Source organism: Helicoverpa zea, chromosome 1, assembly GCF_022581195.2.
Source record: "Helicoverpa zea isolate HzStark_Cry1AcR chromosome 1, ilHelZeax1.1, whole genome shotgun sequence".
NCBI classification, from domain to species: domain Eukaryota; kingdom Metazoa; phylum Arthropoda; class Insecta; order Lepidoptera; family Noctuidae; genus Helicoverpa; species Helicoverpa zea.
In genome coordinates this window covers 7,099,807-7,124,502 of record NC_061452.1, presented here as the reverse complement: position 1 = coordinate 7,124,502, position 24,696 = coordinate 7,099,807, and the positions used below count along the sequence as shown (strand labels likewise).

The following is a 24,696-nucleotide window of genomic DNA, read 5'->3' as shown; positions in this document are numbered from 1 at the left end:
AATGATATAGGTAATTATTGTTAAAATATCTGGTTTTGTACGTAGCTGATCAGTCCCCATTTCATATTGATATGCATGTTTGCCATCATAATGGAAGTGACCTTCATTTTATTAGTTTGCAATAAATTACACTTACAATTTATTTGTGGGAACATAAAAATAATTCTTCAGAGACTAAATACTTAGGTACTGTCTTAGAGAAAAGGGTTCAACTAATAACTATTATTCCGAAATATATATTCCTATCACATCTATACCTACGTGTACTACCTAAATTAACGCAATCAGAAATCTGAGTCCCCGGGAACTTCCTGTTACCTGTTAAAGTAGCGTACTTCACTCCGGGATAGTGAAGTCTTCTCCAACAGGTTAAGTATAAGTAGTTTACTAGCTTTAATTCTACAAATGAACAAAAAAAACATCTTAATCTTAATAATATCATAGACCAATAAATAATATTGTAGTTTCGACGCCTTTAAAAAATATAGATAATTAGAACTATCCTCCACGATTTGTGGATTGGTGGATGTTTGTTTCTCTTCCAAGCGTTCCATGTTTCTCTCGTTTTAAGCCGATTGACCTTACGGGGCACGCGACGCAGCAGAGCGCGCGGCCACCCTGTCGCGGGCTGGAATCCGCCGACTCGCGAATTCCCAGCATGTATTGAAATAGCTTGTAGTGCAATTGCACGCGCTGTGCAGTATCGCGCTTGCCAGCTCAGTCCCCGCTGACGAGCGCGCACACCGCCTGCTCTTCGTTGCCGCCGCAAAACGCATACTTATCTCACATACTTATGTAAACAACTAGTAAAGTCTCTGTCGTATATTGTTGTCCACAAAGCTAGCTAACACTTAACTTTGTCACATTGTCAATATTTGCTAATAATCAGGTTGATGTACAGTTGGTTAATCGTAGGCAACCCTAAGTGTAGTGATGCATTCTTTTTCTTTTAGAAGGCAAGTTATTCTCCAAAAAATAATTATAATATTTATGACAATAATCTAAATGTGTTATCAAAAAGAAGACATCAAGAAAAATATAAATTATCATGGAAGCTATGGAACCTTCCGGTTTATCGTGTAAGGGTTTTTATTTTATTTAGATTTTCCTTTTAAATACAATTATTTTAATATTTACCTACCGACTGCTGTAGATTTCAGTGTACTTAATTGAAATTAACAAACAATGTAGAACAAGATTTAATACGTTTTTACATATATAAAAAAACTCTTGGATTTGTATCACGATTTTTATTATGGACTCATCCAACATGGGGTGAAATTACACTTGGTTTACCCCGTGCGTGGTAGAGGAAGAGTAACAGAGTGACAATGCTAGATGAAAGAAAACCCGGCTTGTTATTGATTTTAATATTTAATGGGTCGCGTCATTTGTTTAATATGTCCATCAATGACGACGTGAAAACAATCGGGATTCAAAACAATGCTAGCATACAGGTCTAGTGATTCACTGAATCGTGCGTTGACTTTGCTATACAGAGTAAGTAGTATGGCTCGCTTTGCCACACATAGTTGCGTGTTATTTGGCACCTTTAATTATTATTTTTTGTACATAAAATAAAACAAAAAGCAGGTGAAAATAATTGTCGTTAATGGACGTTGATTTCATGAGCACAGAAAGTCTTGAGGACGTAGGTACATGTTGTCTCCCCTGTCTAGGTATGTTGAAACGATATCAATTTTAAATACAAAACTGTGCATAAAAATATATAGTGAACAGTGGCTAAAATAATACCAGTAAACACTTGATCAAAAATACAAAAATTACGATGTTTAATAACATTTTAATTTATTTGTTTCATGTGCTGCAATATCAACGGTGCATCATCAGCGGTGAGTGTATTTTTATCCTATTAAAATATTCTTAAACAGTTTTTTTTAATTTCTGAAATTATGTAAAAGGTAGGGCTCTGATCAGACCAGTTAATCAAATTAAATCGTTAATTCTGATACGAATATGGGTACAAAGATAATGTTAATATTTTAAATAGGTGGTGTTGAATAGATGAAACTTTATGGTTAGTGGTTAATTTAGGGAACTTCGTCACTAGCTACTTGTATAAATTCATTGATATCGTTAGTAATGCAGTGATATCGAGTTGTTGGAATTATTAGGTCGCCAGGACCGTTTGTCCGCTGGGCACGTATGTGTTGCGTGCGTCATTTGAATTACGAGTAGGAATTCGCGACCGCTATTCGGCCCTCAGGCGTCGCCTGTCGGGTGCAGCAAGCACCATGACACCGATACCAATTCCCTATGGTGACCGTCGTCGGCGCGAGCTGGGCCGCACTTACACATCGGTACCTACTGATTGCAGTGACGAACCAGTTCGCTATCCACGACGCGCAATTGTTTTATTGTTTCAGTAAGTTAAATTTGTAATCGTGGAACGGTCGTTGCATTGTGATATTATTGTGAAAATAATGTTTATTGAGCCTATAAAAACAACAAGTTAGTCCACGAGAAAAAAACAACTTAATTGATGAATCCTAAAAGACGTTATTTTGTTGGTTCCGGTCTGTTTGAAAATAACATTTTCATACCAGGCAGTCAATGATCCCAGATGATTTTGTTGCAATAAATGGCAACACACGGGGTTTTTTTTGACTAACGTGAAGGCGAGTTGTACAATATGTGGCCTACAATTTTATGAGTCAGATGGGGTGTGTTTATTAGTGAAACAACATTAACGTTTATCAGTTTTAGTTCTAGGCGAAGTGCTTGTCGTAATCAGTTGAATCACCCACACGGTCTTCACTCGACTCTTCTCCGGATGTGATTTGTCGACGAAAAAATGTGGTATCGCGTTTGTTAGTGAGTAGTGGAACATTATTTGCAGTAATTAAAACAGTATGTTTTCCTCTTGAACAGAATATGGATGTGTAGTTTATTTATAATTGAATAAAATAAGTACAAATTAAACTTGTGCCTGTGAAATACGTAAAAATGACGTCTTTATCAGAGTCTCCACTAAATAGGACAAGAAATAGACCAGTTTTGGCTCGATATAAGCCTTGTGGTGATTCTTCAGACCAGGTAAGAGTATGTTGTTATTATTAGAATATACATTATGACCTAATTAACGTACAGGAGTTTCCTGTTCAGTAACTAAACCCATTTGAACGAGCAAATATGTACTGTCTAGTTTAACAAGAATGTGATTTTGATAAAACAGTGACATAGCACTGTTAGTAGCTATGTTGATACTCTTATCAATGTTATGTATTTGTATAGAGGGAAGAGGTCGCTGGTGATATTATTAGTACTTTATTGCAACAAGATATTGCCCGCTTTGAAGGATTTTAAATATCAACTCCGAAGACCATGTTTTGTGGTTATTCTGTAAAATCCGGTAGCGGCTTTGCCCGCGAGGTGATTTGGTAAAAAGCCTATGTGTTAGTCCAGGGTATCACCTATCTACATACCAAATTTCAACCAAATCGGTCCAGCCGTTTTTGCGCGAAAGAATAACAAACATACATCCATACGTTCTCACAAACTTTCACATTTATAATATTAGTAGGATAGTAGGGTTAGTAGAATATTTCTGTCTATGTGCTACAAAAATAAGACGTTTGGAACTGTTATTAAGGTTGACCAGGAGTAAGATTGTAAATGACATTTATTAAGCAAATAGGTTGAAATCTATATTTTTACACGTCAAACATGATTTTAAAACAAGATGAGGACAGTGTTTCCTAGCTGACCTTGAAACTCTGAAACAAACGATGGTTGAGTCAATGTTGCCACATGTTTTAATGACTAAGGTCGTGAAGAAATTTAAAATTTCGTTTAATCTTCAATTGTTCTGTCTTCCGCTATATTAATACTCACTATATTGTTAACTTTCCTTCCGATAATCTACCCATTTTATATGGCCTGCCTTTCTCTCCGCCCATATGTATTAACACTTAAAAAACTTAGTCTTTTCTTCAAAATAATTTGCATTATTTTTTATTTGTTGTTTGGATTCTGTACCTAATCACCTGATAGCTCATTCGCATCATCAAAGTACCAAACTACTCGTTTTGTTTTTCGCTTAAATTCGATAAATAATAATTGCTCGAGATTCTATCATCATGACATATCATATCATCGCAGGTATCCCACTTATGTGACGGCCTTAAATTCGTTGGCATGGCAGTACTTAATTTTTTAAATATGTATATAAGTTCTTAATTGTCCAAAGAGTGAGTTTCCTAATATGGTATGATAGAATGAAAGAAATACGTGAATATCTCATCTTTGCGCAAATGCTATAATAGTGGTGTCCAGGCCGATTGTCGGCAACAGTGTAGCAGCATTCTCTCTAAGGAGATCAGCCAGCTACGAAGGATAATAATAGTGTTCAAGCATTTGCACAGACAAAGGTGCACTCCTCGTCTTGGTCCGATGGGACGGTAACCCGACAGGATTGGAGAGAGATCAGGCGCAAGACTGACATTTAAATGCTCTCTGACACACTGTATTAAACACCAACTTCCAGACTCCTCGCTGCTTTGTAAAAGTTTCTTAAAATTCCCTTGCATATGAGTCGCGCTATGCGAATACTTCATCTTCTCCACATATTGATATTTATTATTTCTACATATCGATTTAGAAGGCAAGCTTGCGTCCCAATTGGTGCAGTTTGGTCATTGACCAGTTGTAATGTTATGTTCTACTATGCTACGTTCTATTTCTGATTCAGCGTGACTTCGCCGAATTGTTTGAGTTGTAATTGTGCTTTGTGTACTGGGGTTTGTTTTAGAAACATGGCCTGTTAGTATGATCGCACGTGCCTGTTTAGCTTAGCGGCACGCTCGTCGCTGTATATATTTGTAGCCAGTGATTAATTTCGCTTTTGTGGATTTCTACCGGAATCGTTTTCATCTGAAAAGGTTTTAAGATTTAGTCCTAAATTGCAAGCACGTAGTGCACATGGTGAACATCAATACACCCCATTTAAAGAAACAACTTAAACGAGGTAAATTGATGCTCTAGCCTCGTTTTCCATTTTAGTCTGCAAAGGCATGTAGTAATAGCTGATTACTAATGATTGTCAAGTGCGCTAGTTGGGTAATTACCAACCTCAATAGTTTTATCACGCCTAATGTGTACATAATGTATTATTGACTCACCATGCATCTTATCTTTAAAGCTAAGTACGACGATTTCTGACAAATTTAAGTAAGTTTCAATTGGACTAATTGTACAGATTGTGGTTGTCTCGGCTACTATCATTTGGGTCCATGTTAACTTAAGTTTCATATTATTAAATTAGGTCCAAACATATTTCAGTAACGTACTTACCAACGGCACTTTTTCTTTCCCAAATTGGTGAAATGTGGGTTAATACTTATACATACTATTGCATTGGTCATGAATATTAAGTATGATTGTATCCGGACACCACGAACAATACACTTAAGGCAGGACCTTCCTATGAACAACTATGTAAATAAAATGTAAAATTAATCATCTTTTTTTGAGAACGGTTAAAACTAGAGCTAATAAGCTTATTAATTAAATTCTTTATGAATTTACTTCCCAACTGAAGCTGCTAAAATAATGCACCACTATTATTGGTATGTTCCAACATAAATTACTTAATAAACAGCATGGCCAGTCCGTCGTCATATGTTTTGATTTAGCTTGAGGTTCGTTACTAAACAGACGGCATCAATTCAGACCGTAACACATAAGTGCACATCGCAATATAGGTATTGTGCAGAAATAGCAAGTGGACACACAATGAAGGTTTAAATAAGTTTATTTCTTGAATTTTATGACTTTCTCAATGATTACAACGAACAAAACCTGTAAGATTAGGCGTATGTTTACGTGTGCTCCATTTCAGCTGGTGGTACCAGTGCTATAGCTGTATATATATGTACCCATACATCTTTAGTTTATCTTTCAACGTGTATACGGTTCAACACACTGTTCTACTCACTCGAGGCTCAATGAGAAAAGTAGATTGTTGTGTACCTCGTTGAAATTACGCATTCATACATACTCTCATTTTCTGTTCTGGTATCTAATATCTTATGTATACGATTTCTATAAATCGGGGCAATGTGTTGTGAAGACACATGACCATAAGTCATGAATCATACATATCATTTACATAATTATGCTTTAATTTCTTCTAGAGATTAATCAGCTCCATTTACTGGCAGTTTGATTGGTTAGACAAGTTTTCGGTTGCTTCTTAAGTCCTGGCTGGTAAAAAATAAACATTTCCGGGCAATTAGTTTTGTGTGACCGAAGTAAACTAGATGATACCCAAATGTCATCAGGTAATTGCTTTAGTTTATTAATTGGTCTAAGATCTGAAAAGTTTCAACAATTACTACCCAGCTGCTGGCTGGCCTTTCTTCTTCCTCCTGCCCTGTTCCCAATTTTATTTGGGGTCGGCGCAATATGTCATCCTCTTCCATTTCCCCTGTCACTCGTCATACTGACACTCACTCCCTTCCTATTCATGTCATCTTTCAGTTAATCCATCCATCTTTTCTTAGGTCTTCCTCTTCTCTCCATCCATCTACATTCATACTTAGCACACACTTTGTTGCATGCGTGTCATCTCTCCTCATTACATGCCCAATTTAAAGGTTTTGCATTTAGTCAACGCCACCTGGTGATAAGCCAGTAATAACACTGTATCCATGAGTCTAATAGTCGCTTGTGTGTACGATGTTTACATTTGTCCGCTTCATGCTACGTTTAGCGGTAATGTGCAGTGCATGCATGTTAAATACGACAGCCACATCCGTTAGATGGCGCTTGCTTATACGTTATAAATAACATTTTATAATAGGACTATCAGTGTATTTAATTGAATTCCGAATTGTAACCTGATGGTTATTTTATATGGTTCTGTACTGCTGCTGGAGTCTGGTGAAAGACGGCCAGCAGTCTTTCACCAGACTATTGTGTAGCATGATAGTCAGTAAAAACTTTTGCATATTATGTTTTATTTCTACTGCCGCTAAAACAACAAAAACTAAAAACTAGAATAAAGCTATTATAATGGGATTTAACAAGCGAAATTTTTAGACTTCTTTATTCACAATGGTTCGGCAACACTTCGTGTCCAACTTTTAATCAATCTATTAGTCGGTTTCCTGAGCCTTAACAGAACAGTTCTTAGAATTGGTATAATTTAACATAATACCACAAAGTTCTCTCAATATTTTTTTAAATTAGTGCAATACCACTATTGTCATTCAGAGGGGGTTACCACGAGGAAGCACGTTGGTGAAGCATGCACTGAGGGGTTGTGCAAAGAGAGACGGTCGCAGGATTGGGGTGAGAACGCGCATGCGCGTTGTGGCGGTCGATGGCTGGACCTCACTGCCACATGCGACTAACACGTGCTCCCTCCTCATTACCTACATTAATGAATCGCTTATACTATTCAGGACTTATACACATTCAAATACTATTTATGTCAAATTTGTGTCCATTCCTACTACACTGACTGTTACCATAAAAGGTCCTTAATTTGGAAGAGGTACCTATTGTCTTACGAATTTAAAATGGGAGCTCCTATAACACAACGAATCTTTGTACTTACCTACCTTAAATGTACTTCCGTTAGTGTAGTCGCCTCAATGCTTCTTGGATCCAGGCCGATGAACTAGACAGCGTCATTTCCTTTCTTGTTAGCTTACAATTTATTCTACCTCGCTTCATATATCGTGAGTAGATGAAAAATCTGTCTGTAAATGAATCTTTTTGTTATCTACATTTTTGTTGAAAGCGACATTTGGCTTCGGTTCCGTTGTTTCGAAGAGAAAGTACGTTTTTAGTTCATTTGTTGTTTATCAATTTAAAAAAATATATGCATCCTTTATTGCCTCATAGACGATGCTCGGAGGATGATGATTGCCTCATAGATCAACATGATAATGATCTTGTGTCGGTGGCATCATCAAAAAAATATAGTGGCTACTAAAACTTTAATCATTAACACTCACAAATTGAGGCGGGACATTCCTAGGTGCCTACTATTCTCTAAGAATATGTTGACCTTGACAGAGAGCAATCAACAATGCATTTTCAACCCTCCGGTCTGGCGGTCGTATGGCAATAATCCAGAGATGAAGCGGGGTAGGCAGCGATGGCAAGCCGCGACGTCGGAGGCGTCGAGCGCGGGGCGCCGTGCCCGCCCGCGCGCCTCGTCTGCACCGCCGAGCTGTCAAACCGCCTCCGTCGGGCACCCGGCTTGAACGCACCGGCACGACGCCGCACTAATTCGCGATCGTAACGAAGTACGCAGTGACTGAGTGTGTGTTTTGTAATACTCGCATGACGGTAAATTCTATAGGGAGATGAACGGCAGCACGACGACGGTGAATGGTGGCGCCGTCAATGGAACCACAGGTGCCCTAAATGGAATCGGTGCCGCGCCGCGTACAGCTACACTTGGAACTCCTAGCAGTTATGCTTATACCTCCAGTGGCTCTCTACTCGGCAGGAGCGGCACAGCCAGACCTGTTCCACCACCTACATTACCGAAATACAGTGGTTCATTCAGCGCAGGCAGCACTACAGGACTTAGAGAACGAGACAGAGAAGGCACTGGCGGATCACATCGCCTAGCCAGTCTTGAAAGATTAGCACTTCGTCAGCGTATCATTGAACAAAATGCTAATAATCAGGTGTCCATCGGGTCTACGCTCAATGCACCTCCGAATGGTCCCACCTCTGCTACCGTCACCCTTACCGACACGGCAACGGTGAGTGTCAGAGTCCCCTTGCCGTTTTTCATGTGCACCCTCAATATTTCCCCTAATAGTAGTCAACGCACCCCGAGGAAGGGATGTGTTATTTTAGTCGAATAGCCGTCTAAAACTAACGTTCTAATTTTTTGTCATACCGGATTTCGATAGTTTATTCATCGTTGTTTCTGGATAAAATAAACGAATCGCTGAAAAAAAAAACGAAATATTATTCAAGCTAACTTGTCTTAGCTTCAAAACACCGAAACATATATCGGATGATGTAAGTTACTTGTAGTGAGCCTGAAACTAGTTTGTTTACATTGAGACATATCGATACCATAACCACATAGGTACTTAACCGTGTCAGGTGTTGCATTACATAAAACAGTCTTGTATTAACATCGCTTTGAGGGTTGGCAGCTCAGACAAGTTATTTTTACAGGCAGCAGTTTTAAAATAATAACGTATTACGAAAAAAGGAAAAACAAAGACCTTTAAGTTAATGTGTCTTGTCTAACATATAAAGCTTACCAAATTATTAAAAAAACAGATGACATTGATATAAACTCTGTATCAGTTTTGGTATAGTGTAAATACTACTTTTGTTAGTAGTTATAAGTTCAAAGTATAAGCGGCTGTGACAGAGGAAAGCATCAAGAGTTTTATATTATTGTGTCTCAGAAATGTGGATGGAAAGAAGGTTTGACATAATGATAAAAGTGCCTACTTAAAAATACATACTTAAAACTGTCCTTATCACGAATACTTATATGGAATGCTAGTAAGGTAAAAGAAATCGCAATCCTGACTCGTGATTCATCTTCGAAAAATGCTCGTGACTAATGGCTAAAGTTCAGTTTTCCATGGATTAAAAAATAGAGTATGTAATGTCTTCTCTAGTGTTATCGGTCTTGGTAAGACATTCTGGTAGCCTATTCCCACGCAGTTCCTCATGTGATAGGACTGGTTCGGCGTGCGGGAGGGGTGACTGACCCCGTGTCTACAGGGTTAAAAATAACCTCGTGCAGTGGCGGACATTCTGCTCGCATGTGTCGAATTCACTAAACAGACATTAACTGTTTCACGGTCGCACCCTGACCTGAAAATTCTTGGAACAATAATTAAATACATACTTGAATCCATGGACCTTAGTTTACTAAAGTTCTTTTTGATTTGCTGCGAATTACATTGCCAAATTACAGATGAGTGTGATAATAATATACAAAAACTAAGTAGTCTATTCATCTCGTCGCATGAGTAAGCATCATTCACAAGGCACGCATATTTGAGAATGTTTCTTTATCACTGTTTGTCAAGTAGGTACAATTTCTTGGAATTCTAATCGGTAACGCGTTATCATGGACCATTGCATAGGGATCCAAGTATTATGTAGTTAAAAATTTTGAGAATTTGCTGTAATTTGGATTTATGCAAAGTAAAATATTAAATTAAAATAACAATCCAATATTGTTTTTGAAACGAATTTGGTATGAAGTTTTTCACCAACCGGCAAAAGCGGTTGGGGCACGTTCTCCTCTTGCATTGTGAAGTCTTGTGTACAAAAAACTAACCGCCATTGAGTGACGATATGTTCTCAACTTTGATACAATCGTATTAAGAACCATTTTGCGTCCCATTGGTAGTTTATTTTACCCTGTTTGGAACAATTGCTTTGCCTTTGTGTGTCTGGTGGGCATAAGTGTGACGGGCTGGATCCTTTTGCGTCTATATGGATACAGTCATAATTAACTCAGCGGTACCTGAGTTTAAGGAGGTCTTTACACACGTGGTGCTTTTTGTTACCGCCCGAGACCGTACCTATTCGATTAATTTTGGTATTTTTATGTAGGTAGGTAATCAAGATGTCTTACAAATGTTTAACATGATACAGCGATAATAAAGCTTATTTTCCAAATGAGAAATGTTAGAAATTATTAGGACGAAAAAAGGGTATTGAATATGTTTTTGAGAAACGCGGGAATGATAAGTAATCTTTATTTCATTGGTTTTCCAATAGTGAGCAACAAAAACGTCAAAATGTTTGTAATCTTAATCAACCCGTGTAGGACAGGCTCGAAACCGTGCGCTGGTGTGGCGCGCCAACCGGCAGCCGGTATCGCTTGTAACTTAACCTCAAACTGACAGTCGTGAACGGTGCTTCATATTACAACAAACAGTGTCTGTTTATAGGCTTTCGTTAAATCAAGATAAATAATTTTATTGTGATTTCCCTATTTTTAAGAACTGTTTATTACTTGTGTCATCCAGTGTTATGGTAACAGACGAAGAGGATTGTTATGTCGATACGCACAGTGCATCAATACAACCGAAACGGTATACACTTAGCACAAAACGTATTTTGTGTAATACAAAAGGATACTTTTAAAGGATTAGCTTGTTACAATGTTACATAAAGTGTTTTTTCAATGGTCATGAGATACAGACCAGTTTGTGAGGATATCAATAGTGAAGCGTCATTTGTGTTTTTTGTTGTCTTCAACCGTTGACGAATACTCGGATGTGTTTAAAATGGAAAACCGCGCACTAAATAACGCCAACGGCCATCAAACTAAATTAACAAGATGTTCTAGCAGCGTTGGAGACAGTGCAACTGATAAAGCTAAAGTTGGATGGACGAGTCCCCGCGATATCTGGAGGAACTTATCGTTGCGCAGGAAAGCTGAGGTGAATAAAACAATAACTATGTCAATAATTTCACACTTTAAGTAGGAAATTCCGTGCGTAACCAAGCAATAACAGATGTGCCTTTAGAACTTATGTCAGTTGGTACGTGCGTAATATGTACCTATATTGTAGCATCATTTAAACCCTGTTGCTTGTCTGTTGTTGAGTCTAAGTATAAATAAACTGTGGTTGATAACGGAGTAACTCAATTGAACCTTTGGCACAGAAAGTCGTTTGTATGCATGTCTCATGCTATCCATTGGAAGCATTTATATTACTGGTTGTCAATATGAATTTGATTGACTTCCCGTTTCTTCATGCAGAACAGATCCAAGTAACTATTTCCTAATCCTCGTCAGTTCCCGGGTCGATGACTTGTCAATAGCGTAATAAGTCACAATCGCACTTACTACGTTCGTCCATATATCTAACAACATGGTTTCTAGTATACTCTTAGATAACTTAATAAATCTTTATGTTCAGCCTTACGTTCATTGAAAACAGTCTGAGTCTTTAAAATGTGTACGTAATTTAACGAAATGTTCAATGGGAGGTTTTCTTTTTGAGAATTAAAAAATATAGTTCCCAAGAACAACAGACAGATGTCGTTGTACCTACTACAGGTTAGTGAGCCTTTGCCAAGTTAAAAAAAAAAACATTGCAGCGAGCCCTTTGAGTCGAGACCGAGACCCAAGATATTCAGGTTGCTGGACAACTTGGTTTCAAAATCTCTCGGGACATTCGGATAATAATGTGACTGAATTCTTTTCTCCTTTTATTCCATTTTTATTTTCTAGGCATCAGTTAGGAACTTATATTGAAAAAGAAAATCCCACAAAAGAGAATCGCAAAACCGATAAAAACTAATAAATTGTGTTCAAAATCAACTAAGATTGCTGTTTTTATACATTCGTAGAAGAGGTTCATTCAATCGTCTTAATTTAGAAACACGTGTAAACTTTTATTAAGTCCTTAGCTTTTAAATGAATTGCCACCAAAATATCCCGAGCTTCGGCTTGTCTGGTGTGGATTTATTCTGCTAATTTTTGACTTTGGTTCACGCACGGGTTACTATGGTATTTTATTAGTAGTTCTGGAGCTGGAAATAGTCACAATTCATACATAAGTTGTTCCAGAACTAGAAGTAGCTCTAGCACGCTAGCTCCTTATTCACGTTATAATTATTGACATCAGATTCTGATGTCAATAATTATAACTTCGTTATTGAGCACAAACCTTCTACCTCAATTAGTAATTATCCGCGTAATGATCCATTATGCACATGTAAGTTCACAATGTTAATTCAAGTGACAATTAATTTAACCTCAATTTAAAAATTCATGGCCGGTGGCGTACTAAGCTTAATGACACTAAAACATAATGATTATCTTCCTACTAGACCTGTTGCCAATATAGAAAAATTGTTTTTCTGTACCTATGCTTTATTGGACTTTGTATGGCTTTTTTTTATTCTTTTTATTTTGTGCTTCTCGTTATATCGCGGTTATTTCTTAAATTATGATTAAAGACCCGGTGTAAACATATACATAGTTTATATTATGCATATAGTTTATAGTAAAGTTTATGTAATGTAGTGGAAATCACATAAAAGCCATTCAGTTGTGTTTCGATTCACACAGGTACGTAACAGAGGAGAGTGTAATGAAGTATTGATTTTAATATTCTTGATTCTTTAGCAAAAAATTTCACCTCGTACTTCGCACTTGTGGTAAAGAATTGCTGAGTTGTCGGAGTGGTAGTACTTCAGAAAGTACCTGAGTAAGAAGCTTAGGTCGAGTTCAGAATATCGGAGTATCGGAACGCTATCGATTGAAATAAAGCATTCGCCGTATACATGTTTCCAGGTTTAAGTGGTACTTTAATATCAAAACATAGATTGAGTTGCGTATTCTCCAGCTAGAAATTTTTATTTGAATTTCAAGAACAAACAGAAAACCAATGCAGTTTAATGTGAAATGTATGTAATGGACTTTCAGTTACACGATGCTTGATGCTCCATTTCCTTCCTTAATTGTAGTTAACCAGGTCTCCCTAATTGATGTGGTTCTGTAGCTTTTTTTTGTATTTTTATTATTAGTTCGGAGCATGCGTCACTTATATTGTTTTAGACTACATGTTAAACTTATGTATAGTTCACAAATACACTTCAAAAATAAATACAATTGTGTACTTAACAAGTCTATCCACAAAAGTATTTATACCAGAGAATACTTATTGGGTTCACCTTCGTCTTTACAGCACTTAAAAAATTCAGTAGCCTCAAAAATATATCTATTAAAAATACTTTAAAGTTTTGTTGTAAAATACGAATTGAATGTAAGATTTGTAAAATTAGGTACATCACGAAGTGCAAATGAAAGTATATAGAAGGTGACGCCCGTAAATAGAATATCAATCTACTTTCTTTATGATTATAGTTCGTTTGTGATTAGATGTGTTAGCAATCTACAATCGATTCCACATTGTAATATTGCTCTACAGTGTGGAACGATAGATGTGCATGTTAGTCTTTCTTATCCACAGACCTACTTACTGACTTTGTTCTTAGTTCTCATGGTTTTTACGTGCTTTTCTCCGTTCAGACTATGTTCAATAGGATTTGTCCAATAATTTCTATTTGCCCGACAGCGTCACAGCAATGCAGTGTACCTTTACAATACATAATTAATTTGTATCTGTTTCGTGTATGCCTATCATATAGGTACGGAATTAATTTAAAGTTTTTTTCAGTTATTGTTATACGTATTCCTTACTCTTGGTCTCGATGAGTTTGTGTTGGCTCCGGTTTGCCCACGCTCGAGGGTCCTCCGCCCACTAGTGATGTATCTTACAATCTGTTCTTGAGAGGATTATTAAAATCGTAACTTCTATGGAGCGTAGGTTGGCAAGCGATCTATTTTATTGCGTAACTAATTCACGTATGTGATTGTATTCGCAATTCTCACGGTATTCACTTGTCAGTGAATTGATTTGCTTTTATATCAGTCCTCGTACGGCACGGTCGACGACCCGATTTGTGTTGACATCGGTGAAGGTTTTACTCTTCCATCAAGCCATACATTTGAAAGTAATGTTTAGTAAATCTTTGGATTCTGATAACAACTCCATAAATAATACCTGTTCGTTTACAAGTATTATTAATTAGCCTGCATAATTAAGTACCTAGTAAGAAAATAAGAAACACTTTCGAAAAATGGTTGAAGAGCAACGCGTGGTTTGTGCAGAGAAAGTTTGCAGGCTAAGTATGATATTACTGGCGACCTAAATTATCCTTTTTGGTTTTATGGTGAAACCGAAGCGATCGAAATTGAAATGCGTTTTTTAAATACTAGGTAAGGAAATCACGAGTTACTGAGAGCCCAATCTATATTTTGTGTCGAAAATAATGCTGAAGTTCTAGACGAAAAAGAGTACGTAGGTACGCACTATGAAGAAGTCGCGAACACACCTGTGCACATTAACCGCAACCATGTCTTCGCATTTAATGAATCAAGCCTTTTGTTTTGTATTAATGACTATAACTACTTATTGCTAGGATCTCGACTCATCACAACTTACAAACTGTATTGAAAGACATTATGCAGGTTTTGCTGCCATTTACTTATAACATTAAAACCAAAGGACAATGCCAGGGTGTGGGCTCAAAGTTTGCCCAGCAGTGGGAGTAGTTTCAGCTGGTTCCATAGTGCACTCTGAACACGAAATCCAAATATTTTTGAAATCGGTCCCAGAGGTCCCGAGAAAAACCGGTTCAAATGTTAAACTTGATCAGTCACTTTATAAAGTCCAAGCCATTTGCCCAGTAGTGGGAATGGTTAGAATAGGTTCTTTACTTCACTCTTAAGACGGAATCCAAATATTTTTGAAATCGGTCCCAGAGGTCCCGAGAAAAACCGGTTCAAATGTTAAACTTGAACAGTCACTTTATAAAGCCCAAGCCATTTGCCCAGTAGTGGGAATGGTTAGAATAGGTTCTTTACTTCACTCTTAAGACGGAATCCAAATATTTTTGAAATCGGTCCCAGAGGTCCCGAGAAAACCCGGTTCTAATGTCCAACTTGAACAGTCAGTTTATGAAGCCCAAGCCATTTGCCCAGTAGTGGAAATTGTTAAAATAGGTTCCATAGTGTACTCTGAACAAGAAATCCAAATATTTTTGAAGTCGGTCCCAGAGGTCCCGAGAAAAACCGGTTCAAATATTCTCCATAGATAGTCACTTAACAAAGCCTGAGCCATTTGCCCAGTAGTGAAAGTGGTCGAAATAGGTTCTTTGCTGCACTGTTAACACGAAATCCAAATATTTTGGAAATCGGTCCCAGAGGTCCCGAGAAAAACCGGTTCAAATGTTAAACTTGAACAGTCACTTTATAAAGCCCAAGCCATTTGCCCAGTAGTGGGAATGATTAAAATAGGTTTTTTACTTCACTCTTAAGACGGAATCCAAATATTTTTGAAATCGGTCCCAGAGGTCCCGAGAAAAACCAGTTCTAATGTTAGCCAGCCATTGTTAGCAAGCCATTTTAAGCAGCCACAAACCTAACAACCTCTTTTCTTGATAGATAGAGATATATATATCAGATAGATAGTGGTTTCACTGTTAACAGGATAAAAAAAAAAAAAAAACAGAAATAGACGTTTAAAGGTAATTGTTGTTGCTCTTGCTTTTCAGTCTCTATCTACCACAATCAGTCCTAAGTTCGAGTAGCGTCATGCAATTAATATCCTTAATGGCAATGGAAAAATCTTATCAAGACGAATAAAATAAGCTCAAACACGAGGTAGTAAATAGATACCGTTGAGGAGTTCCCTCGTCTCACTGTCGTCTCCATCGTCAGGTCAGGTCTTAACCTCCACAGTTTTGTGGTGTCGGAGACATATCCGATTGACAAGTTTTTATTCGATATGTGCTTACAATTTCCGAGAGTTCCATAATGTTTTAAGGTTTCTATCACCAGACCCTGGACCCTGGAACTATTTGGAAAGTAAATCCTTTTAAACAATAAAATGATTGTTTAAATCGGTTGGTAAACGACGGAGTTATGCACGTACTTACGTAAAAAGAATACAAACGAACTGAGAACCTCCTCCATTTTTTGAAGTCGGTAAAAAAAAATCTCGTTCAATACCTCGTATTTGTCGATTAATATTATAATGCATTTCAATTAAGGTAATAAAAGTGGAATAGTTAAGAGTTCGTAAGCATATTTTTCGTAGTATTGAATAAGAGTCAAACCAGTTTTTCTCAGCACTCCTGGGATAGATTTCGAAATATTTCGGTCTGGGACCTATTATAAGCCTATGGAACATAATACACTATGCAGTTACTGTGGGCAACTCTTGAGCCCAACTTCCATACAAAGAATAGCATTGTCCTTTGACTATGAAACGGAAATTAAGATCGTGTTCTTGGGTATCACTGTCATGTCTGAGTCATATTGTATACAGCCACCAGGAAGAGTCATCGTCTCATCGAGCAAGTTGTCTCTGTAGCCTGGCGCCACGCGCTGCGAGTAAAGCGTTGCAATTTTACTGGCAATGTCTGAGACGGATTTTTATATCGGTATAAGACGAATACCGACGTTGTCGACTCACAGCTTTGCCAGATGAAACTGCTTGTTATTCTACATGCGTGTAAATTTACCGTTGTATGTTTCTTAGTGTTATACAGACTTACATGCTTAGAAAACAAAGATAAGAATTATTACAATGAATGGAAAATTATTGTGGTTGGATGTTGAACAAGTAACATTTAATTGAGATAACATTATAGTATAGCACAAAGCATCGTCACAAATGAATGATCGTTTGTATACACACAATATTTTGGTTATTGACGCCTGACGTTTAGCCTGGAGGACAATACGGCATTGTCGATATCCAATCACTCGTGTAATTACTGCCTCTGGCTCATTATTTAGTGTTTTAATTATTGCTCTATTAAGCTTCAAGGGTGGAGTCCTATTACAAAGTATCAAGTACAAAGTGAGGTGGATCAAACTATTGACCTTAAACCTGTGAAAGAAGCTGCTAATTTTCAAAGAGTTTGTTGCAGACTGTAGTACAAGGGTGCACACCACATCTTTACACATATGGCAAATTGTAGTATAGTAGAACTGATTGTGAATCCGGCATTAGATGACACGAACTCTAATTACGCATATAATGTCGCTTTACGGTTAAACAATACCTAACTAATCTCTAGAATATTAGTCAGCGTCGTTTTCAGCTACAGTGTGTCAGCGTGACCGCCTCGCGCAAACAATAAATTGTTGGATAAATTTTACTCAGTTGAGTTAAGGACGACCGTGGAGCCTGTGGTTGCCTAGTTTCCCATACGGATAACTAATACGATTTATCCTTATTGAAGTTCAATAGTGTTATGTTTTAGTTCAATGATAATATGTAATAGGTACGATTATCCACATTCAAGTTCACCTTTTCAAAGTCAGTTGGATTGATAAGTTTGACGGTGAATCTTCCTAGTAATGTCCTTAAGCTATCTTCAGTATTTAAAAAATATGTAAAATGTTTAGTACACTAAAGAAAACATTAAGTTTAAAGAAACGGAAGAACGGAAAAATCAAATACGAAATTGACAGTGAAAATGTAAGTACAGAATGTTGTTGGATAACGTAACGATACGGTACCGATAATTTCACGATTGAGTGCTAGTATACTTGTTTCAAGATTTCGGTATAGGTTGTTTATACGTGCTTGCTCTACAAACAAACAAAATTCCGTTTCGATGTTGAGTTTGATTATTTACGTTACAGTACAATGTCCGTGCTGTGGTAAACACTCGCCGGATGGCAGTGCTGGGCTACGAGGGCTCAGTAGGCTATTGCTATTCTGTATCGATGTATGTGATTCATTAATGACTACTGATGTTTTGAAGTGTAATAGGTTCTATTATTGCTAACAATAAATGCGAAGTTCTTGTGTGCTGTCATGTGAAATGGTGAAATGTATTCTATGCGTGATGCGCCGTGTGTCGATGTTGCAACTGCTCCACGAATGTAACTGCCAGCTATCGGAGATAGAAACATCTCTGTACTCTCCCATCTGGCTCACACTCCCTAAGAAAATGGTTATGAACATTCAAAAATCATTTTAAAAATCTGTGTATTTATGACTGTGGGAGAAGTTAAACATAATGCTATTTCACTGTAAGTTTAAGGTTAACTGCAATAGTTAGGGTGTTGTTAGGCTGAGACATCGCTTGTAGATATTATTAGAATCAACCGTCACAGACGCATTACGGTCGTCGCACTTCGCAAAACTGCATACGTGTTTGCGTATCCACTTTCTTGTTCTTTTGCATATGCCTAAATGGCCATGCGGCTGTATTATTTATAAATATGTAATATCCAGCATATGCATGTGGACAGTACTGGTAGCTTGTCAAGTGTGTTTAATCTTTTGCTATTGTCTTAGATCAGATGCTTTATGATATTATTGACATGTGTGCCTTGAAATTCCAGAAATCATTCGTTTATATTTTAAGGCCAGTTGAGAGTTTTTATTCAGTTGACTACATAAGTTCTTGCTATTCATTAATTTCATGGGTTTTGTCGGAAAACTCGTCCTAATATAAGAGTAGGGCTTGTTTTGTGATAGTTCAGTGAATCTTAAGTACCAACTATGCAGTATGTGAGTCATCGCTTTCGTTCTTAGCACCTACGTAATTACTAGTTATTGGTACGACGAGGTTTGCTTGATCGACGCAACGATGCGTGTTTACTTCATGCACGTATTTGTTTTAAACAGTGAAACTAACTCGTTTGCACACTTTAATATTTTCTTGGGTAATGCCATCGTAGTAACTAGCTATGTTAATATTATAATCGGGCCATTTGCGCTTTCTTGTTGTTCTTTCTACGTGGAATTTATCTTACGCACTAGAATACAACGTATCATACTGTACGTACCTAATTAAGCATTATAGATATATATAACTTCATTGTCCAGTAACGTTACCTTGGAATCGGTGAGTCATCTGACGCTCGCATGGAGCCGGCTAGACCGACTTGTACGGCTATACTTTAGTTGCCTGTATTTATTGTGACGATGTTGCGTTGCATACAACTCTGTTCATTATTTGATGGGTAATTAATAGCTTTACGCAGCGGAAACCTTGTAAAGGAACTATTTACAGTGAATCTTGCATTCCAGTAATATAATCTAATAGCTAAAATACTGAAAGAGAACTTTTACTTATAAACTCGATATACTGAATAAAGCATGCGATCCATTTATTGATTTTTAACGACATGCGCACAGTACATGTTTAATAAAAAAACTAGGTAGGAATTCTCAACATTTTACGTAATTCTTTTCACATTTTCTAGTAATTTGTAAGGTATTTAAAGATCACTTATGAAGCAAAATAGAAATTTACTAAATGACAATTCTGTTCTTTTCCAGTTACAAAGTAAACGAGAATTGTTCTTCAAGTCGGACTCAGTGAGTGGCGGCGGCGTGAGTGCGACGGGTCCGCCGATAGCAGCGCCGCCCGCGCCGCCCTCCGTGCTGAAGGACGCGCTCGCCAAGCGCGCCACTACGTTGCCCGACCAGCTGGAGAACAACCACCACGAGTCCAACGGCAGCATCAGCAAGCTCAGCAACAGCGTCTCTGTGGACGCCAACAAGCCGCCCAGCTCGGCGCCGCCCCCCACCCCAGCGCCCCCCGTGCCCACCTCGGCGCCTCCTGGTGCGTCGCTGCGCTCTACAGAGAACATCATCAAGGTAAGGTGTTTCCGCTTAAGTAGACATAATGACAAACTCATGAGATTCAATAAACAGTTGGCAGTCAGCACACGCTAATATTTCCTCTTCCTGTTACAAAACTGTTCCATTTCAAATCATTAGTAGTTACTACCTTGCTTGACGATGCTGAATTAGGTACCTAGTAGAGCACAGCCGCCTTGTTTCTTACTACGTATATCTCCGTATCCTATTTATTTACAAAAGTGTATCTAGAGAGTTTTTCTCGTGGCCTACCTTTTTTAACATATACAGATGAAAAGCTTAATTATTTCAGCTTAGTTTAAATAAACGTATTTTGTATACGTAGGTATATACATGATACTTATTTGTTCGTTTTCTATCACGTGCAACTAGATAGATCACGAAGCTTACCTACCTATTTCGTCGTGCTAATAATAAATTGCATACAACCACGACGATCATTATCTCATAACAGTGTTCATTATAAGCGGTCACTCAGAACAATAACAGTGTTTGTATTCGTTCGAGGGTATTCAAACAATGCGAGTAAAAAGTTTTAGTGTTTTCATCCAACACCTAATAATTTTTTTATGATGTTTTCATGTAAGTTTATTTATTTCTATTTTTGTTTCAAAATTTTCAGAAACCGGACCACCCACCAGTTGCGCCAAAACCTGAATTACCAAAATTAGAAAAGCCAAAAACCAAAGAATTAGATGGATATGTCGGATTTGCAAACCTACCAAACCAAGTATACAGAAAAGCAGTAAAAAAGGGATTCGAATTCACGTTAATGGTTGTAGGTAAGATATTTCTTAGTGAGAGAATAACGAACATTTCTGATGATTAAAGATTTAGTTGTGTGTATTCTTGTGAAGATTGAGATACTTAATGAGTAATTAACTTGTTCACGATTTTTAGGTGAAACGGGGTTGGGCAAGTCAACGTTAATAAACTCACTGTTTTTGACGGACGTATACGATCGGGACAAACATCCGGGTCCTTCACTACGCGTCAAGAAAACGGTCGGCGTGGAGACCAGCGTGGTGATCCTCAAAGAGAATGGAGTCAACCTTACACTAACAATAGTCGACACACCAGGCTTCGGCGATGCAGTCGACAACAGCAATTGGTGCGTGATTCAAAACATCCTTTCGAGAACGCTGCATGCAATAATATTGTCGTAAATTAACACACAACACGCGAAATTAGTTCGTCGACGACATTCACCAAACAATAATAATTTATCATTTACATTATTGAGCAGAATACGGTGGATTGTCTTAGATTTCATTATTGACTCTTATTGAAGTGTTGATATTGTTGGTGCTGAAATGTTTAATGTTTTAGTTGGCAACCTATCATCGACTTCGTTGAGTCGAAGTATGAAGAGTTCCTGAACGCAGAGTCGCGGGTGACGCGCAAGGCGGCGCCGCCCGACACGCGCGTGCACTGCTGCCTGTACTTCATCGCGCCCAGCGGGCACGGCCTCAAGCCGCTAGACGTCGAGTTCATGCAGCGGCTCGGAGACAAAGTCAACATCATTCCGGTCATCGCGAAAGCGGACACTATGACTCCGGAGGAGTGTAAAGATTTCAAAGAACAGGTAAGTTACGTGGAAAGTGGAAACCGTGGCAATTTATTGATGTTAAAAAGAAATAAAGTTATACGTGAATTGTATTAGCCTTACCGAAAGGCGGCAGAGTACCTAGTACAAACATCAAGAGGTAGTTTGTCTTTCCTATGACTTGTTCATACTGTTTATAAAAAATAAAACAACTCGTCTGCAGATAATGAAAGAAATAAGTCAACACAAAATCAAGATCTACGACTTCCCGGAGAGCACGGGCGAGGAGGGCGAGGTGGCGGAGGCGGCGCGGGGGCTGCGCACGCGGGTGCCGTTCGCCGTGGTGGGCGCCAACACCGTCATCGAGACCGACGGCCGGCGCGTGCGCGGCCGCAAGTACCCCTGGGGCATCGCCGAGGGTATACTCACTCTACTTTCACACTTGAACAATTTAATGTACAGCTGACTTGAAATTATAACAATACGTTTGATTATTTACAGTGGAAAACCTGGAACACTGCGACTTTCTGGCGTTGCGCAACATGGTGATAAGGACGCATCTCCAGGATCTGAAGGACGTAACGAGCTCTGTACACTATGAGAACTACCGCTGCCGGAAGCTCGCCGGCCTCTCTCACGACGGGAAACCGCACAGAATCAATTCCAACAAGTAAGACGACCGTTGCTAACCTCTATCTGTCGCCTCATTCCGCTCTCCATGTCAACTTGTCATTTATATTGTGCTAACAGATTAACTTTTCAATCGAGTGTTTACCTGTTTCTCGGGTCTTAGTAGATCTTTACAACAATATTTTTGAAACAGGCATGATTAGACATAACAACCTAAGTAGACAGGGTTGCTAAAACGTACATTATATTTAATAATATTCTAACATTTGTTTATTTTATTACTGCTGTCACCGCATTTAAGGTGACCAGACTTCATTTTGGGATTCCATGGACTAAAATAACTTTTTGTCAAGACTTTAAACATTAATGAGTGGTCATTTAACAGTCTTCATTGCTGCATGTCTGGTCACCTTTAACATTAACTCTTCTATTTACTGTCGCATTTATGTGCTACAGAGTTTTATTTTATTTTTAATACTACTTAGATACATTTTTTAAAATAGCTCTGCATTGATATTCCTTAATTAATGAATGTTCTGTGCTTGGGCATGCAGAAATGAAATATTAATTGTTGTCATAATCTTTGGTTCATGAATTATTTGAAAAAATAACATATGTGTTTAATGCTGTTGTTTTTTAAAATAACCATGATTAATATCATATATCATAATAACTTGCAGTCCACGCGCTTACACAGTGGCATTAATAACAATTTATTCCTCATTATGTCCGTTGCGTCCAAATAGTGATGACTGCAACTAATTTGCGTGTGTCACACTCGACTGCACACTGATTTCTCAGCATTCATTTGTGTAATAGGTACATGAATGTCTTGTAAACTGTCTTTCAACTGCAATAAACCGCTTACATCACACGGACACGAAAAAAGCAAAATTACCTGTATTTTATGTTCTTAATGTACACAACTTGTTAATGACTATGCATATGAAACAGATTATTGTTTTACGCAATAGTCGTATGTATTGAAATGTTGCTTATTGTGTGTTGTTGTGTTTGTTAATGATGCCACTGTGAGTGTTTGCGGGTCACAGCCGCGTGTCGTTAACTCTGGTTGTGTTGGTTCAGTTTGTGCCCGCAAGGATTGATGAACAGTTTCATGACCGTTTGGTAAGTCCGTCGCGTCGACGTATTTTCATAACTGCAGCTTGTACATGTAGCACGTTGTTATTGTCTATTTGTTCCCGAACATTTAGTTACTGAATCATTTCTTTTATCCCCCTGCTTCTTTTTCAAAGAGTGTAAGCTTTAACTTTGGAGTCACTTCAATTACTTATTATAATCTTTCTTGTTACAGTAAGTCATATTCGGTATTTATAGACGGATGGAAACTATTTTAAAATGACAAGTTAAAGCTTTCAAAAATTTTTACGATTTAATTGTATAGTTTTTTATGTGTGTAGACTTGGGTTTGGTGACATGCACGCTTTTGCTTTCATTTTGTAATTGTATGTATTATATTCATGTATCTGTCTTCAGCGGATATATCTCAACGCGTTAATATCGTCTGGCATGTAAAATAACTTTATCCTGATTCTAGAAACGAAGAAATTGCTCTCGTCAACTAATAAACCCAATTGACAAATTGGCCGTCGTTTAAACGTGACTGGTCTACTGTGGCCCACATTTCACATATCGCCTTACCTCCTTTGTCTATAGAAGTACCTATTGATGTGAATGTCGTTAAACAGTGAATATGTCGAATAAAATAAATGATACTTGAACTGAGCCCCATTACTTGCTGACTTGTTTTGCATGTCTTTTTTGATACGTAATTCATTATATTTACTTCTTTTATTTTATTGGTGATTTTTTTCTTTATTACGATGTTGTCTATGGTCGAGCATATAGTTCTAAATGTTAATACTTGTTCCCAGGAATCCTTTGGCGCAAATGGAGGAAGAAAAGCGGGAACATGATCTTAAGATGAAGAAGATGGAAAGTGAAATGGAGCAGGTCAGTTATTCTATGGCAAAGGCAATCTTTAAAATATAACACACAAACAATCGAAAAACAAGTTTATCTGTGATCAATGCAGTGTTTTTACTCACAAGCTATCGAGTCCATGTTGTAACTCTGCTGAGCAGTTTTAGTCAGCTAAAATTAGGAAGTTACGTATAATTTTTACACTACACTTGTATTTCGTGTACACCAAAGCGGTGCTAAATAATAGTATGGACGAGATGCGAGGACTTCACTTATATGGGTCAGGCAATTGTCATTTCCGCCGAGGCATATAATGCTTTTTCCAGAAGAATGTCTGAAAATGAAATAATAATTATTTAATTATGTATAAATAATGACTACTTTTCAGCT

At 37.8% G+C, this 24,696-nt stretch overlaps 1 protein-coding gene across 7 annotated transcripts in view; it reads left to right on the top strand.

Annotated features, from left to right (window-relative positions):
* LOC124645699 (septin-7) overlaps positions 1–24,696 on the top strand; it is a 32,577-nt gene that overhangs the window by 2,898 nt on the left and 4,983 nt on the right. Inside the window, exons 1-9 of one of the 7 annotated variants that reach the window (XM_047185592.1) lie at positions 745–1,079; positions 1,852–1,853; positions 19,863–20,183; positions 20,809–20,968; positions 21,087–21,297; positions 21,516–21,771; positions 21,956–22,151; positions 22,234–22,402; positions 24,258–24,336. In XM_047185592.1, the coding sequence (XP_047041548.1) occupies positions 1,049–1,079; positions 1,852–1,853; positions 19,863–20,183; positions 20,809–20,968; positions 21,087–21,297; positions 21,516–21,771; positions 21,956–22,151; positions 22,234–22,402; positions 24,258–24,336 (1,425 nt within the window). In that variant the 5' untranslated portion in view covers positions 745–1,048. Of the gene's footprint in view, positions 1–744; positions 1,080–1,597; positions 1,680–1,851; positions 1,854–2,486; positions 3,058–8,231; positions 8,748–10,867; positions 11,418–17,837; positions 18,045–19,862; positions 20,184–20,808; positions 20,969–21,086; positions 21,298–21,515; positions 21,772–21,955; positions 22,152–22,233; positions 22,403–24,257; positions 24,337–24,696 lie in introns of those variants that run through there. The other 6 variants (XM_047185583.1, XM_047185600.1, XM_047185570.1 and 3 more) reach the window with 6 other exon arrangements.